A 17,464-nucleotide genomic window follows, 5' to 3' on the forward strand; every position below is an offset into this window, starting at 1 on the left:
ACTCTGTACTGAAGCGATATATATATGTCCCATTATCACCTCATTTTCTTCGGCCTCGCAAAGTTCTCCATTTCCCAGTGCCTATACACGTTTGTGGAGGCTTAAGGGAGCGCGCTTTCGTTTGCTCTCCCTCCATTTCTTTCAGGTATTTTTCTTCTTCATCTAATTCATCTCGCACCTTATTCCATCGCATCTTTGATTTGATTTCTTTTGTTGTCGTCTTTCGTCTGAGATTGTTTTTGTGGGCACTTGTAAGATCTGTTTGCCAAGTTTATAATGTTTGATGAATTTAATTATTGAAAGACTTACCACGGATTGTAATCAAAGATATGTTATGAAATGATGATTATGTTTGGATGTTTGGATGTTTGGATTAGGGATGTATATTTTAATGTTATTTTAGCAGACGAGCTAGCTAGATGATCCGTAGATTTATGTGTGGTGTGATTATGCTATCTGACTCATTGTTCGATTGATCTGATCGTTTTTAACATTGCGTCTTATCGTTGACAGCTAACAATCTTATTTTTCGGACGTTGTGAAATTTGAAGACTTGTCAAGATGGTTAGTTCCCTTCCTGTTACTTTTCCTCTTCGTAATTTTGGTTATGACTCGATTTAACTTTTTTTGTGTTTTTGGGTCAACAGGTGAAGTTTACAGCCGAGGAGCTTCGTAGGATTATGGACTACAAGCATAACATTCGTAACATGTCTGTTATTGCTCATGTCGATCATGGTATTATATTTATCTTTACATCGAATTCGTCAGGAATTATCTTCTCTGGCAATCATTTTTGTTATGTTTATTTATTGGTTTTTCTTGCCAGAGCTTTAATATGATATGGTGAACTTGGTAATGGAATTTTTTTGCTGGGTGTTTAGTGACATGTTTACTCATGATTATATCTAGATCATTACTAGGTTGCTTTTCCACCAACCCTTTGTTTTTAGAAGATACTTTGGGGTGCGTTCGAAACCTATTTAAAACATTTTATGTCCTTTCTATTGTTTTTTAAACCTTCTGTTTTAATTATTTTAAATATTTTGTTTCTTAAAGTTTTCATGGTGTACGGTCTAAACCCTGGACTCATCTCATCTTATTAAGCTGTCATGAGCCGATTCTGTATTATAAATGATAATTTTCTTAATCTTACATTCATCTTTTTTTCATTTCAGGGAAGTCCACTCTTACAGATTCTCTTGTGGCTGCTGCCGGTATCATTGCTCAAGAAGTTGCGGGTGATGTTCGGATGACAGATACCCGACAAGATGAGGCAGAACGGGGTATCACCATCAAGTCGACTGGAATCTCCCTCTACTACGAAATGTCTGATGAATCATTGAAGAGTTATAAGGGAGAGAGGAATGGAAATGAGTACCTTATCAATCTTATCGATTCGCCTGGGCACGTCGACTTCTCGTCTGAGGTTACAGCTGCTCTACGTATTACCGATGGTGCCCTTGTGGTGGTGGATTGTGTTGAAGGTGTTTGTGTCCAAACGGAGACAGTGCTTCGTCAGGCGTTGGGAGAGAGGATTCGACCTGTGTTGACTGTTAACAAGATGGACAGGTGCTTCCTTGAGCTTCAAGTAGATGGCGAAGAGGCTTACCAGACCTTCCAGAGAGTTATTGAGAATGCTAATGTGATCATGGCTACATACGAGGATCCACTTCTTGGTGATGTGCAAGTGTACCCTGAGAAGGGAACAGTTGCTTTCTCTGCTGGTTTGCACGGTTGGGCTTTCACCCTGACCAACTTTGCAAAGATGTACGCCTCTAAATTTGGAGTGGATGAGTCAAAAATGATGGAGAGGCTTTGGGGCGAGAACTTCTTCGACCCTGCCACCAAGAAATGGACCAGCAAGAACACTGGATCTGCAACATGCAAGCGTGGATTTGTTCAGTTCTGCTATGAACCTATCAAGCAGATTATTGCTACTTGCATGAATGACCAGAAGGACAAGCTATGGCCTATGTTGCAGAAGCTTGGAGTTGTCATGAAATCTGAAGAGAAGGATCTGATGGGTAAAGCATTGATGAAGCGAGTGATGCAAACATGGCTACCAGCAAGCAGTGCTCTCTTGGAAATGATGATCTTTCATCTCCCTTCCCCGGCCACGGCACAAAAGTATCGTGTTGAGAATTTGTATGAAGGTCCACTAGACGATGCTTATGCTAGTGCCATCAGAAATTGTGATCCCGAGGGACCTCTTATGCTTTATGTATCAAAGATGATTCCTGCATCGGACAAGGGCAGGTTCTTTGCCTTCGGTCGTGTCTTCTCTGGGAAGGTTTCAACTGGTTTGAAAGTTAGAATCATGGGTCCAAACTATGTCCCTGGAGAGAAGAAAGACTTGTATGTGAAGAGTGTCCAGAGAACTGTCATTTGGATGGGAAAGAGGCAAGAAACAGTGGAGGATGTGCCTTGTGGTAATACGGTTGCCATGGTTGGGTTGGATCAATTTATCACCAAGAATGCTACTCTGACAAATGAGAAGGAAGTAGATGCTCATCCAATTCGAGCCATGAAATTTTCTGTATCTCCTGTTGTGCGTGTGGCTGTTCAGTGCAAGGTGGCATCTGATCTTCCCAAGCTTGTGGAAGGCCTTAAACGTCTGGCAAAGTCAGACCCTATGGTCGTGTGTTCCATGGAGGAATCTGGTGAGCACATTGTTGCTGGTGCTGGAGAGCTGCATCTTGAGATCTGTCTGAAGGATTTGCAAGACGACTTCATGGGTGGAGCTGAGATCATAAAATCTGACCCTGTTGTCTCTTTCCGTGAAACTGTCCTTGAGAGGTCATGCCGCACAGTGATGAGCAAATCCCCCAACAAACACAATCGTCTATACATGGAAGCACGACCCATGGAGGAAGGACTGGCAGAGGCTATTGACGATGGTCGCATAGGCCCACGAGATGATCCTAAAATTCGGTCTAAAATTTTGGCGGAGGAGTTTGGTTGGGACAAGGATCTCGCGAAGAAGATTTGGTGCTTTGGTCCTGAGACTACTGGCCCCAACATGGTGGTTGATATGTGTAAGGGAGTTCAATACCTGAATGAAATCAAGGACTCCGTGGTGGCAGGTTTCCAATGGGCGTCTAAAGAAGGTGCGTTGTCTGAAGAAAACATGAGAGGCATCTGTTTTGAAGTGTGTGATGTGGTTCTTCATGCTGATGCCATCCACAGAGGAGGTGGTCAAGTTATTCCCACAGCTAGGAGGGTAATTTACGCATCTCAGTTGACAGCCAAACCCAGACTTCTTGAGCCAGTGTACCTGGTGGAAATTCAGGCCCCGGAGCAAGCTTTGGGAGGTATTTACAGTGTTCTTAACCAGAAGCGTGGACATGTGTTCGAGGAAATGCAGAGGCCCGGTACCCCTCTCTACAACATCAAGGCATATCTCCCTGTCATTGAGTCGTTCGGATTCTCGAGCACTCTGAGAGCTGCAACTTCTGGCCAGGCTTTCCCTCAGTGTGTGTTTGACCATTGGGACATGATGTCCTCAGATCCATTAGAAAGTGGCTCCCAAGCTGCGCAGTTGGTTGCTGATATCCGTAAGAGGAAGGGATTGAAGGAGCAGATGACTCCATTGTCGGAGTTCGAAGACAAGCTTTAAATCATCACTCGTTTGGTTGAATTTTCAACACAACCTTATGAATCCGCAGGCGGAGAGGTTCTCTAATTAGTTCCCTATTTTTATCTTATCATCGTATAGGACGAAAGCCCATCTTTTTGGAGATGTTTTTTTCTTTTTCTTTTTCGACTGTTTTTATTTTTCGTTTTGCGTGTTTGTATGGACTACTCAGGTACTTTTGTTATTGAAATATGTTTTGTGGGTCAATGTTCTGAATATGAAGCATTTTTGTTGGTTTCTCTTTCTTTTTTTTTTTTTGGTGGATGCGCATATAATCGGAATTGTCTGAATTATCATAAATCTGTTTTCATCATCAGATATGTAATTTTTCATTCCATCAAATATAATACAATATGTGATCGTAGTTTTTATAAATTTCAAAGATGGAAATATAGCAATTCATGGAAGCAAATGTTGATGGTTAAATAGCGTCCTTTGATTCTCAATTTAATAGCATCCCTTAAAGAACTATTGCATACCTTCATTGGAAGATCCAAGCCTGATGAAGAAATATGCAAACAAACGCCTAGATCTGCTGATCCTGAGCAAATATGATATACACATGCATATTGTTATTAATCTTCGTCAGCAAAAGATAAAATGAGGAGGGGGGAAACCCTTAGGCTGTACAAACTACCGAGAAGTAATGGGTAATCCTCTGCAGACAGTCGCATTGTACGAAATGCCACACGCTTAAGGTGTAATGTACTGATCTTATCTTCATACTTTTTTTTTTGTTGGGCCCTTTACCTTTTATAAACAGAGGAAGGTCTCTAATTTAGATAGGTCCAAGCAGAAGGAGAGTTAGGGAAAAGTGTTAGTAACATATCTCCATCTCCACCAATGATATTGTCCACTTTGAGCTAAGCTCTCATGGTTTTGTTTTTGGTTTCCCAAAATGTCTATGCCAATAGAGTTGTATTCCTTACTTATAAATTCATGATCATCTCTCTTATTAGTCCCAATAATTCTCAACAAAAAGTAATTATGAACGGTAACCTAGGATATAAATATTTCTTTCCTATCATAGATTTCACTCCAGATAAATTTATCACAAATTGAATCATCCTCATTAAGCATTGCAGCAACACGCCTGTCATACTTAGACTGGAGATTCTTAAAGGATACTAAAATCTTCATCTGGAGCCCTGAAAAAGACATTACAAGAGTTTGAAGATGCAAAACAGGAAGTCAACACATTGTGCTTTCAGAATGAAATTTACAAGTCTCAACCTTTTTAATTGTAAAATGTTACTATTAGAAATATTCATCTTTTGCCTCTTGGAGGTCTGTTTGAATTATCTTCCTTACCAAGGTTCAAACCTATCTCAAAGTGCTTCCCTTCCAAGTCGGAAATGCCATTATCTTTCAAACAAAATATACTCAACATGAACATGTGATTAACTTTGATTTAAAACACTGTAGTGTATCAATACGGGATCCTATAGGACGAGAATCCTGAAACCTAATAATTTGGGTGAACACTTCAGTTCATGCAAAGCCAAACATCCGTGGATGCCATGCTTGGGAATGCAACCAATGTGCATACCAAATATAAGCATTTAGATGTTAATTTTATAGCTAACCCATGCCATTATTATCTACAACTAAATGGCTGCCTAAAGAATTTTCTGTAGATATTAATATCCTGACAAGTTACAGTACAAAGTATCATACTCACGTTAACAATCAAATGACCAAAAAAACACACAGAAAAAGTATTGAAAGCACAAACATAGAACATCCCCAAGAAAAAGAAATGGAAAATATCAATTCTTCAAGAAGCATTAGTAAATTAGGTCAAACGTAAAACCTAACCAGCTTGTGCTGCTCACAACAACTGCATATCTGTTTTGCTTCAACAAAATATCCTTGCCAACCAGGCTTGTTAACAACGTCTACTGCTGCTCATGGCCTACCATTCCCGCACCTGCTAATAAATATGTTGAACTGAGAATGTTCGCTAGATATGAAGAAATACCTATTATTGAAATTTATCGTGCACTCTACCTACCCATTATTGAGTCTTTTGATAAATAAGAAAATACTTTCTCCTAAAACTACAGTAAATTTATTGAAATGTAGATCTTACCATAGCTAACACAACCTTGAAGACCATGAGACTTGGAATTATATCATTATGCAGCCTATAAAACAACTAAAATGAACAAAGAATGAAAAAAAAAAAAAAAAGGCAACCAATCCCACGTCGATTGGAGAGGAGAACATTCTTTATAAGGGTGTAGAAACCTCTACCTAGCTGACGTGTTTTAAAAACATTGAGGAGAATCCCGAAAGGAAAAACTCAAAGAGGACAATATCGGCTAGCGATGGGTTTGGGTTGTTACAATAACTCACCTCATTTTTCTCATTTTTCTTGGAGTGAAGCAATGTGGAAAAACTGTGGCTCTGCATATAAAAAAGGAAAACATAAAAAAGAAGGAAATAAATCCACCCATCAGCCTCATCCTCTTACTTGATATCCCAGTTTTCAGCCAACTCATGTTGCATTGCCTTCGTGACACAAAAGGAGCCATCTGCCATCTTCCCAAAATGCTTTTCAATTCTAGACTCAAATCACATTGTACTTTAGCCAACGATAGATCAGCCAACCACATACGGAATGGACAAAAAGAGTGGGAAAATCATATTCAGTACCAGCGGTATGCAGCAACAAAATTGCTATTTCTTCCTAGGGAAAGGGTAAGCAGAGTATGACCCAAATTATGCCAATCAATGATATATGCAGATCGCTTTAGTACGCTATCCCATTTTACAGCAATTAACGTTGGAACAGAAGGGGGATTCTGCGGAAGAAAACTCGTAAAGGGTTATAGTAAAAATTGGAAATAAGCAGCAAATCTCAAAAATACAATGGAAAAGCAGATGCTAACATAAATGTATTTCCCCAACACTCGAATGAGTGAAAATTTCAAGATAATGAAGATTAGCTGTTATTGAACACGAATCTCTACAATAGTATGATATTGTCCACTTTGAGCATAAGCTCTCATGGCTTTGCTTTTGGTTTCCCCCAAAAGCCTCATACCAATGGAGAATTATTCCCTACTTATAAACTCATGATCAACCCCTTAATTAGCCGATGTAGGACTCCTCTCCCAACAATCCTCAACAATCTTCTCCCCGAAAAAAGTACACTATAGAGCCTCCCTTGAGACCTATGGAGCCCTCAAATAGTCTCCCTTAATCGAGACTCGACTCCTTCTCTGGAGCCCTCGAACAAAGTACACCCTTTGTTCAACACTTGAGTCACTTTTGACTACACTTTTGAGATCCTCCACTTCTTTATTCGACATTTGAGGATTCTATTGACATGGCTAATTTAAGGGCATGGCTCTGATACCATGTTATTGAACACGAATCTCCACAAACCAAAAGGCCTCATACCAATATTCCTTGTTAGGTTATGAAGCCTGATGCTTATTTATAGCTTAGTCAATGGTTATACATAGTAAAGCTATATATGGTAAATGACATAAAGTAAATTGTCATAAATAGTAAATAACTATGTATAGTAAAAAGTCTAAAACTATATATGGTAGATAGTTATATATAGTAGATAGTACTTTCTGTATACTCTGTATTCTCTCTTACTATACATACCTGAAGTCATCAATATAAACCTTTAGCCAATATTCTTTTTGCATTTTCTCTATCCTGTTTTTTTTTTATTCATCTATATCGAGTGTGTGCGTTGCTAAGCGATCCTAACAACTGGTATCAGAGCTAGGCGAAATTCACCACGATCTCTGAAGATGGAAAGTTCAAATATTGGAATTGAGAAGTTCGATGGATCTGATTTCGGTTTCTGGAAAATGCAGATTGAAGATTATCTGTATCAGAAAGGTCTTCACGAACCCCTGTTGGGGGTGAAGATGGATACCATGACCACAGAACAGTGGGAGCTCAAGGATCGACAAGCCTTAGGGCTGATCCGGTTGACGCTATCCAGAACCGTGGCGTTCAACATCATCAAGGAGAAGACAACGTCAGATCTGTTGAAGGCACCAGCTATGAACAAGATGTATTTGATGCGAAGATTGTTCAAACAGATGTCTGAAGGTGGATTTATTGTTGATCATATAAATGAATTCAATATGATCGTAAGTCAACTGAGTTTGGTGGAAATTAATTTCAAAGATGAAATTAAAGCATTGATTTTGATGTCATCTTTACCCGAGTCGTGAGATACTGTTGTTTCCGTAATCAGCAGTTCCCGAGGATATGATAAACTGAAGTTTGATGAAATTCGAGATGTAGTTCTCAACGAAAGTATTCGCAAACGAGAAATTGAAAATTCATCTGGTAGTGCTCTCAGTGTTGACCAACAGGGAAGAAGTAAATCGAAGGGCCCAAACAAAGGGCGATCAAAATCAAAGAACCAAGAAAAATCTCCAAATAGACCAAAAGTAAAGTGTTGGAATTGTGGAGAAAAATGTCACTTCCGAACAGATTGTATAAGACCAAAGAGGAAGCAGAATCACAAATCTGGAGATGATGATTCCATAAATTCAGCAGAAGATATTGGAGATGTTCTAGTCCTCAGTGTGGACAGTACAATTGAATCCTGGATTTTAGATTCAGGTACATCTTTTCATTCGTCTCCAAATAAAGAATTGTTTTGAAATTTCAAGTCTGGAAATTTCAAGAAAGTGTATCTTGCCGACAACAAAGATTTGGAGATTAAAGGAAAAGGGGATGTCTGCATAAAAACTCCAACAGAAAATTTGTGGACATTAAAGAATGTCAGATATATTCCTGGTCTTAAGAAGAACCGGATCTCTATTGGTCAGTTGGACAACACAGGTTATGCAACAAAGTTAGGGAAGAGTTCGTGGAAGATTATGAAGGGTGCTATGGTGGTAGCACGTGGCACAAAATTTGGAACCTTATACACCACTGTAGGGTGTATGAACATAGCTGTTGTTGCTGAGAGTGCTCCAAATTCAAGTTTATGACACAATAGATTTGGACATATGAGCGTGAAAGGAATGAAGATGATTGCTGTGAAAGGAGTTTTAGAAGGTCTAAAATTTGTTGATATGGGTCCTTGTGAGAACTGCGTTGTGAACAAGTATAAACTAGTTAGCTTCACGAGGACTACCAAAGAATTGAAGAAAGTGCAATTGGAAATGGTCCATATAGATGTAGAGCAAGGTTCCAAGACCACGAAGCAAGTGAGAGTTGAGCTTGAGTTGTAGGGAAACTCACCTAATGATATTGTAGCAGATACTCATGAAACTCCTGAGACTACTGCTGAGAAACCAGATATGGAGAAAGGTTCCAAGACAACGAAGCAAGTGGGAGTTGAAGTTGAGTTGCGAAAAAAATCACCTCGTGATGTTGTAACAGATACTCGAGAAACTCCTGAGACTGTTGCAGATGAACCAGCTATGTATGTACCTTCATTACACTATTTGTTGCTGATGAAAGGGAACCGAGCCCTTTGATGAGGCCCTACAGTTGAAGGATACAACCAAGTGGGAGCAAGTCATGAATGATGGGATGTCTAGGCTTCAAAAATACGTTGTACTAAGGCTGAGTACGTGACAATAAGTGAAGCTGAAAAGAAGACGATGTGAATGACTGACTATCTGGAAGAATTGGGCAAGAAGTAGCATGAAAAGATTCTTTATAGAGATAGTCAAAGTGTCATAAATTTGGTGAGAAACCTGGTCTATCATTTAAAGACAAAACACAGAAGACGATACTATTTCAGGTGAGTGGAAGATAGTGATGTGTTTGGAGAAGATAGAGGGTGTAAAAAATCCAGCAAACATGTTGACAATATGTGTTGATGTTGGAATATTGAGGTTGTGCAAAACCTCAATTGGTATAGTGCAGTGAAGATGCTCATGATTGTTTGAGAAGGAAATTCTTGGTTGACTGGACTAGTCTCCAAGTGGGAGAATTGTTAGGTTATGAAGCGCTTATTTATAGATTAGTCAACGATTATACATAGTAAAACTATATATGGTAAATGACATATAAAGTAAATTGTCATAAATAGTAAATAGCTATGTATAGTAAATAGCTATATACGATAAGCTATATATGGTAGATAGTTATATCTGGTAAAGCTATATATAATAAGCTGAACTATATATATATATCCCATCAGGCAGAACTTTGAAAATGTACTTCTGTATTCTCTCTTACTCTACATACCTCATACATACCTGAAGTCATCAATATAAACTTTTAGCCAATATTCTCCTTGCATTTTCTCTATCTTATTCTTTGTGTTCATATTCTCTCTTACTCTACATACCTCATACATACATGAAGTCATCAATATAAACTTTTAGCCAATATTCTCCTTGCATTTTCTCTATCATATTCTTTGTGTTCTGTATTCTCTCTTACTCTACATATCTCATACATACCTGAAGTCATCAATATAAACTTTTAGCCAATATTCTCCTTGCATTTTCTCTATCCTATTCTTTGTGTTCATACTCTCTCTTACTCTACATACCTCATACATACCTGAAGTCATCAATATAAACTTTTAGCCTTTTCTCTATCCTATTCTTTGTGTTCATACTCTCTCTTACTCTACATACCTCATACATACCTGAAGTCATCAATATAAATTTTTAGCCAATATTCTCCTTGCATTTTCTCTATCCTATTTTTTGTGTTCATCTAGATCAAGTGTGTGCGTTGTTAAGCGATCCTAACATTCCTTATTTATAAACCTATGATAAACCCCTTAATTAGCCGATGTGAGACTTCTCCCCCAACAATCCTCCCCTTGAACAAAGTACATCATAGAGCCTCCCTTAAGGGCTAAGCCGATGTGAGACTTCTCTCCCAACAATCCTCCCCTTGAACAAAGTACATCATAGAGCCTCCCTTAAGGGCTAAGAAGCTCTCGAATAACCTCCCTTGAGGACTATAGAGCTCTCAAATAGCCTCCCCTTAATCGAGGCTCGACTCCTCTTTGGAGCCCTCGAACAAAGTACACCTTTTGTTTGATACTTGAGTCACTTTTTACTACAAATTTGAGGTTCTCAGCTTCTTTGTTCGACATTTAAAGAATCTATTGACATGGCTAAGTTAAAGGTAGGGCTCTGACGACCCTACACAATGATATGATATTGTCCACTTTGAGCATAAGCTCTCATGGCTTTGCTTTTGGTTTCCCCAAAAAGCCTCATACCAATGGAGAAGGAATCCTTACTTATAAACTCATGATCAGCCCCTTGATTAGCCGATGTGGGACTTCTCCCCAACAATCATCAACATTAGCTAGTTACAGGAAAAAGGCCAAACGGTAGACTGTTAATTTAAAAATCGTCACGTTACATGCGCCCCACAGGTGGGGGGAGAGGAAGGGAGGAGTGGGCAAACCAATTCTTATTCTTAAGTACATGCACCAAACATTGCATCCCTGAAGTACAACTTTTGAAACATACAGAAAAACTGGTAAAATATGATTGTACATCCTAGCCAACACAGTTAGTCAAGGCCCTGTTTGAGAGTCTAAAAGAGGAAACCAGATAAATAATAATCTGCTTATTTGCAGGCAAATGAACTCAGACAATATTTTGGACCTGTAGCAACAATCATTACTTTAATACATCTTGAGGCAATTTATGCTAGGGTTAAGAAGAGGAAAGGAAACAAATATCATTTTATGAATGGCTTATTCATATGCACAATCATATGCTTTTACCATCAAGAAACACTCTCAATGCCCAGAAACCAGAAAAAATTATATCATTTGTCATTTGTTTAAATATGACGTAATCAAGAAGTTGGATTCATCATAATTTTCAACCATTTATTTACCTGCCCAACGAAGAAGGCAGGCGGATGAATTCTAACTATAAGGAACCAAAGAAGCATAAGAAACTGAACGAGCGAATTGAGTAGTAGTGTTACAGGACGGAAAATCCATGGCAGATTTTGAAGGAATTTTGTACATCACTACTCAAGTCGCTATAGGAATTTTGGCAAGTTCTCTATAGAAATCAAAGAAACCACATAATACACACCAATCAAGACGCAGTTGAGGAAACGGTACCTGGCGGGAGAGAGAAAGAGCTTGATACTGCATACGAGGACTTCGACCAAGATCACCAAGAACAACCACACAAGCTCGACCTCCCTTCCCTTTCCTTCTTAAACAAATTTACATTAGAATTTCACCACGATCAATCAGTTGCAATAACAAATCCCAATGATGTTCAAATTCTAATGTGTGTGAGAAAATCATACCTTACGAAAACTCGCTCTAAGAAGTTCTGCTCTGCCACCTCTCTGGTTGGCGGTTGCTGGTTGTGGGAAATTCGATGCATCAAAACCGCGGCAATTCAATTGGGCCTCATGGGATGATACTCGGTTCGGTTTAGTTTAAGATTTAGGGTGACCGCGGTTCGATTTAGTCGGTTTTGACCCCAACCGAGAGGAAGAGCGATGGCCGGTCCCTAAATTTAAAATACTCGGTTCGGTTATTTGGTTTTTTTCTTTAACATAAAAAGTCGAACCAAATAGAATGAAGTTCGGTTTTCCATTTTTGAACCGAGGACATGAATGGAGAACCGAATCAAACCCGATTTCAACACTGAAAAGGGCACGCAGCTTTTACAGATTATGAAGCCGGACGATCACTTTGCCAGCCCAAGCATCCATCTCTAGACATCAGGGCAGGAGCTTAATGAAATACGACCCATGGTCTTGTAAGTTTCAACACTTGTAAGCTTTCTTCCCCATCCTAAATTCATGAAGAAACGATAAAAAAAGGAAAAGAAATCTTCCGAGTTTTCTTCTGTGACATCTGTTCATTGTTCATTTTGCTTTAGATTGGCTGTTTCATAGAAGATTGTTACTAGCATTTTATTGGGTCATTCTTATTTTTTAGATTTTTATTGATACTCAAAATTGGAAAAGGATTTAGCTTCCAGGACGTTCATCTGGTATACTCTCGGTGAGTTTACAAGATGTTAAGAGATGGGCAATGAAAGGATTTAGAAGCATTGGAATTATGATGAACAGTTGAGCAAGTCTGTGAATTGTGTATTCTCTTAATATTTGTTAAGAACATCCTAATGGGCACTGGCGCTGCAGCAAACCGTTGCACTTAGGCATGGTCGCATGGAGGTTCTTAACCAAACATTCGAAATGTAGTATCATCTTTGACACTCATGTAACTTGCTTGAAGATAAGGAGCTGTCAAATGGACTGAAGTGTGCTTCAGACCGTTTATGTAATTGGCTTACATGTTTATGTTGAAAATTTGATCGTCTAGCTTAAAGACCATATCACTTGGCATCTTATCTAGCCAATGGACTCAAGAGACAATGAAGTATCACCTCAAGGTTTTTCCTTATTTGTTCCAGCCCCGTTGCTTTATGCAACAGCCGAAACCTACCGCTAGCAGATATTGTCTTTAGAGTGTCCTCTTTGAGCTTTTCCTTTCAGACTTCTTGTCCTCTTTGAACTTTTCTTTTCGGAGTTTCCCTCAAGGTTTTTAAAATGTGTCGGTTAGGGAAAAGTTTTCATACCCTTATAAAGAATGCTTTGTTCTCCTCCACAACTGAGGTGGGATCTCACAATCCACCCCCTTTGGGGCCCAATGTCTTCGCTGGCACTCGTTCCCTTCTTCAATCAATGGGGGATCCCTCAATCCATCCCCCTTCGAGGCCCAGCGTCCTTGCTGGCACATCGCTTCGTGTCCAACCTCCTTCAGGACTCAGTCTCCTCGCTTGCACATCGCCCAGTGTCTGGCTCTGATAGCATTTGTAACGGCCCAAATCCACTGCTAGTAGGTATTGTCCTCTTTAGATTTACTCAAGGTTTCCACACCCTTAGAAATAATGATTCATTCTCCTCTCCAATCGATGTGGGATCTCACACTTTAGTTACTTGATGCTATGAGTAAAAGTAGGTCCAGGGGAGACTGTTCAGATTCTAGTTGAATTCTTGGAGGTGGCCATTACATCAATTGTCTTCCTCAAACGAATTTACCCTTCTGGGTGCAATTCTTTCTTTAGTCTCTTTGCCTAAGATCCTATTTACTGCTTTATTTCTGGGAAAGGATGCCGATACTAATGAAATAAAGAAAAGATGGAAAAGATAGGAATTGTGAGTAATTATTGGTGGGGTTTATATGAAGATGCTTTTGAAAAAAGATGGTTGATGAATGCGGTTGTGCAGAAAGCTCATCATCCTGAGCTGCAGGATTACATCCACTCAACTGTTTCAGGGCTACTGTCTTTCATCCAAAAGGTCGACCATTCACTTCTATTCTTGTCCTCTATCTGCTAAAGATGGTCCTAAATTTCTTGTCTACCCATGTGCCATTTAGAATTGATACCAAGTCCTTTTGTCAAAGGCAACCTTGAACGGTGGATTGTTTCTTTCACATGGCTACTTCTTGCTTGGTTTTAGGAAAAGTGAGCGTTGTTTCTGATTGGAACCAGTGAAGGAAACTATTGGGTTCTGTAGTTGTAAGTATTAGACGTAAAGATTAAATTTGGCTCGGTTGGTCTCGTTCTTTTACGAATTTTTTACAAAGGTGTAGAAACCTCTTTTTAGTAGACACGTTTTAAAACCGTGAGGTTAACGACGATTTGTAACGAGCCAAAGTGGACAATATTTACTAGCGGAGGGTTTGGACTGTTACAAATGGTATCAGAGCCAGACATTAGACGGTGTGTCAGTGAGGATGCTAGGCTCTCAAAGGATTGTGAGATCCCACATCAGTTGGAGAGGGAACAAAACATTCTTTATAAGGGTATGAAAATCTCTCCCTAGCAGACGTTTTAAAAACGAAACATTATTTACTAGTAGTGGACTTTGGCGACTGTTATGGAGAGTTCAAAACGAATACCAAGCATTGGCATCAACTAGGAGTAAGCACCCCATCAAGTCCATGAACAGCCAACCTCTAAGCTTGCAGTTATATCTACAACATCCTAGCTTATCTGAGCCAAAACCTTGTGAATAAATGTGCATTACTGTGAAAATACTTTGCTTAGATTGTTGAAAGGTTTCTTGAGCTTGTATTTTAGAGCTTGTGCAGACAGTTAGTTCATAGTATGTATGAAGTGATGAGAGTTTGAAGATTTAAAGAGTGATGAAGTGATGTAAGAATGGTTGGGTCCATTATTAGGCAGTAAGTTGGAGATAGATGTGAAGCAGAAAAAGGAAAAGGAAAAGGAGTTTTTGTTTGGTAGATTAATGAGAGACATCATAAGTTGGGGTTGTCAGGCCTGCTCCTACTCTGCCTGTCTTCTTCATTCATCATCCCAATCACTCTCCTTTTCTTTAGCTGAGATGTAATGAGTGAAAATCAGAGATGAGTATCAATTCTCTCAGATCTCACTTTTTTTCTTACTTTCCAAACTCCCCTTTACTCATGTTTTTCCTCTTTTTACACCCTAAGTTACCGATTTCCCTTCCCTCCCTCGCCAAAGTGTATAAACGAGTCACTTGTCTTAGAACGTTCGCCCACGCTATGACACACATATGTACTATAGGGTAGTTTGCTTAGGCCACTGAGCCCAATGGTGATGGAGAGTTGACACCATACCCCCCTAAGTCATTTCCAATTCTTCTCAAATAGACGTCCTTTTATGAGAAACTTTGATACTCTACACATAGACACTTTTCTATAAACTCGCCTTTTCCCTCTTTATACGATCGATAGACTCGTAAACAACTAAGAAAAGAGGGAAACGGTTGGAAAGAAATGGGAATTGAATAGAGAAAGATTGATGGAATTGTGAGTTCATTGAGTATTAGAGAATAGAAATACAAGTGGGTTGTGAATTCAAATGCCAAATAATGAGTGTTCATAGCCAAATGGTACCAACTCCAATGCTCCATAATCAATAAGATGCATTTTCTACATTGATTGATTGTACCAAACTTTGTTCCCCCATTAATTTCTTCTCTCTCTTTTCGTCTTTTTAATTTAATTCAAACGTAATACCTCGTGATTTCTTCTTATTCAGTCACTTTCAACTTTCACACATCTCTATCCACTGATCATCACATTATTTTATCAAAATGCACCTCATCTCTCATTTCACATGTCGTTGAAATAAATGGCTTGCAACTACACAAACCATTAGATTAAGATCACTATACACAAAGCACGTTTTCATCCGAACTTCACATATATAACTTAGTTGCTTTCTCAAAGCAGCTCTCTAACAATAATTATTTGCTTTTCTTTTTCGTGCATAGAGTGTATATATATATTTCAACGACCCGGGCGTACATAATTCATGTCCTTTAAAAAAAAAAAACAAAAACCTTTAGACTTACTCCACCCAATATGATGAGAATTGAGAGTGAAAAGCAGCAAGCAAGGTAGTGATGAGATTTCATGTAAAAGTAAAGAAAAGAACATGAAAATGGTTTAAGATATGATTCCTAGGCGATTGGTTGGTGCCATAGGTTTGTTTGTTTGCTTGCTTTTTGGAGCAACCATGGTGGGATTCCTATCTTCTCCCACCATTATGTCTTTCTAAAAAGCTCAAACCCCACCACCATCTCCAACACTTCTTTTTACACATCAACATCTACCATTTTACTTCATTATTAGCCCCTCATTTCATCATCATTCCACATTAAACAACTCGACTCCTCGTGCCCGAATCTTCGTATAGGAAAATATCAAAACACCATCCATCCAATCAAATACACGACTCACCCAGATTCTTAACATTAAATTATTTAACCTTAAACTTTCCAAATACTCTAAGTAGCTAGGTTCGTTATGTAAGCAACTCCAATCCCAATTACAAATTTTCTCTCTCACTGAGTTAGTATACTCGAAAATTTAAAAACAAAATTATGGTTTTTTTTTTTTTTTAATATTACTAGATGAAATTTGTATTTATCTAATATTTTTGTATAAAGAAAGAAAAATAATCCAAATCTTAGATTTGATTTGATTTGTGGGAGAGATGTTTGTTTGTTTTTTTTTTAATAATTATTATTTTTTTAGACATTAAATTTTTAATCAAATACCAAAAATAAAAAAATAAAAATATATTTTTTGTATGATTTTTGAAAATTAAAAACAAACAAAGAAATTCATAAGTAGAAATAATATGGTGTTTGGTATATAAAAACACTTCATACGAGTGATATTAGCATGAATCTCAAGTTAAAATATTAAATAAATCTCTAAATTTTAAATTTTATTTAGATATAAATTTTTTAATTCACGTCAATAAATTTTTTTAAAAAAAATTAATTTAAAATGAAAAAATTAATTTAATTCTTTTATTTTTTATTTTTTATTTTTTAATAATTTCTTATTTCAAACATAGATGTACACTAATCATCATTGTCGAGCATGATTATGGTTCGTATAACTTAGAAAAATAAAAATAAATAAATAAATAAATAAAAAAATAAATAAATATCAAATCAATGAAATTATTGGATCATATATTTAAAAAGGCAATAATATTAGGTAGAATTAAATAGTGATTAATGGGATGGGAAATGATTATGGGGTGACAAAATTATAGCACTCAAATGGGTATTATTAATGTAATTTATATTTAATTATTATCCACAAAGTCAATGATTTTATAATTTACATATTTTAGGTATGTTTTAATGCTTGTGACTCCTCTTACATCATCATCAAATTCTTAATCCTAATTAATGCCTCAATTTTGATATTAATCCTTTTTAATAGAAAAATATAAATTTTTTGTTTTTATATATTTAATTATAATATGAAATACCATCTACCAAATTTTGCTTCACCACAACACGATCGACTTTATTTTATTTTTTGTCAACCAAGTTTTTTTTTTTTTTTTTTTTTTTTTT

At 37.7% G+C, this 17,464-nt stretch overlaps 3 protein-coding genes across 11 annotated transcripts; 2 read left to right on the forward strand and 1 right to left on the reverse strand.

Annotated features, from left to right (window-relative positions):
• The first annotated feature begins 51 nt into the window (after positions 1-51).
• On the forward strand, positions 52-3,852 carry LOC111483817 (elongation factor 2). The gene is made up of 4 exons (XM_023130138.1): positions 52-145; positions 514-564; positions 648-735; positions 1,176-3,852. Exons 2-4 carry the CDS (start codon positions 562-564, stop codon positions 3,614-3,616), a joined length of 2,532 nt encoding a protein of 843 aa, XP_022985906.1. The 5' UTR covers positions 52-145; positions 514-561; the 3' UTR covers positions 3,617-3,852.
• LOC111483892 (UDP-glycosyltransferase TURAN-like) lies at positions 3,751-12,004 on the reverse strand. Of its 9 annotated transcripts, none has more exons than XM_023130269.1 (8): positions 11,882-12,004; positions 11,688-11,781; positions 6,111-6,205; positions 5,993-6,043; positions 5,727-5,781; positions 5,453-5,564; positions 4,272-4,782; positions 3,751-4,175 (listed from the first exon to the last, which is right to left on the reverse strand). In XM_023130269.1, the coding sequence occupies exons 1-6, from the start codon at positions 11,959-11,961 to the stop codon at positions 5,550-5,552; spliced, it is 390 nt and encodes a 129-aa protein (XP_022986037.1). In that variant the 5' UTR covers positions 11,962-12,004; the 3' UTR covers positions 3,751-4,175; positions 4,272-4,782; positions 5,453-5,549. The 9 variants fall into 9 exon arrangements, 3 of the variants coding, with proteins under 3 accessions (XP_022986037.1, XP_022986034.1, XP_022986035.1); XM_023130266.1 differs by adding an exon at positions 6,293-6,441 and having other exon boundaries at positions 5,993-6,205; XR_002718425.1 differs by having other exon boundaries at positions 5,727-5,792; positions 6,111-6,441; positions 11,688-12,004.
• A 1,460-nt stretch (positions 12,005-13,464) lies between these two features.
• Positions 13,465-15,517, forward strand: LOC111484033 (DNA polymerase zeta processivity subunit-like). Its single transcript, XM_023130448.1, has 4 exons — positions 13,465-13,925; positions 14,124-14,146; positions 14,409-14,746; positions 14,796-15,517. Exons 1-3 carry the CDS (start codon positions 13,730-13,732, stop codon positions 14,610-14,612), a joined length of 423 nt encoding a protein of 140 aa, XP_022986216.1. The 5' UTR covers positions 13,465-13,729; the 3' UTR covers positions 14,613-14,746; positions 14,796-15,517.
• Positions 15,518-17,464: the final 1,947 nt, after the last annotated feature.

The sequence above is a fragment of the Cucurbita maxima genome, unplaced genomic scaffold, assembly GCF_002738345.1.
Source record: "Cucurbita maxima cultivar Rimu unplaced genomic scaffold, Cmax_1.0 Cma_Scf00009, whole genome shotgun sequence".
Lineage (NCBI taxonomy): Eukaryota > Viridiplantae > Streptophyta > Magnoliopsida > Cucurbitales > Cucurbitaceae > Cucurbita > Cucurbita maxima.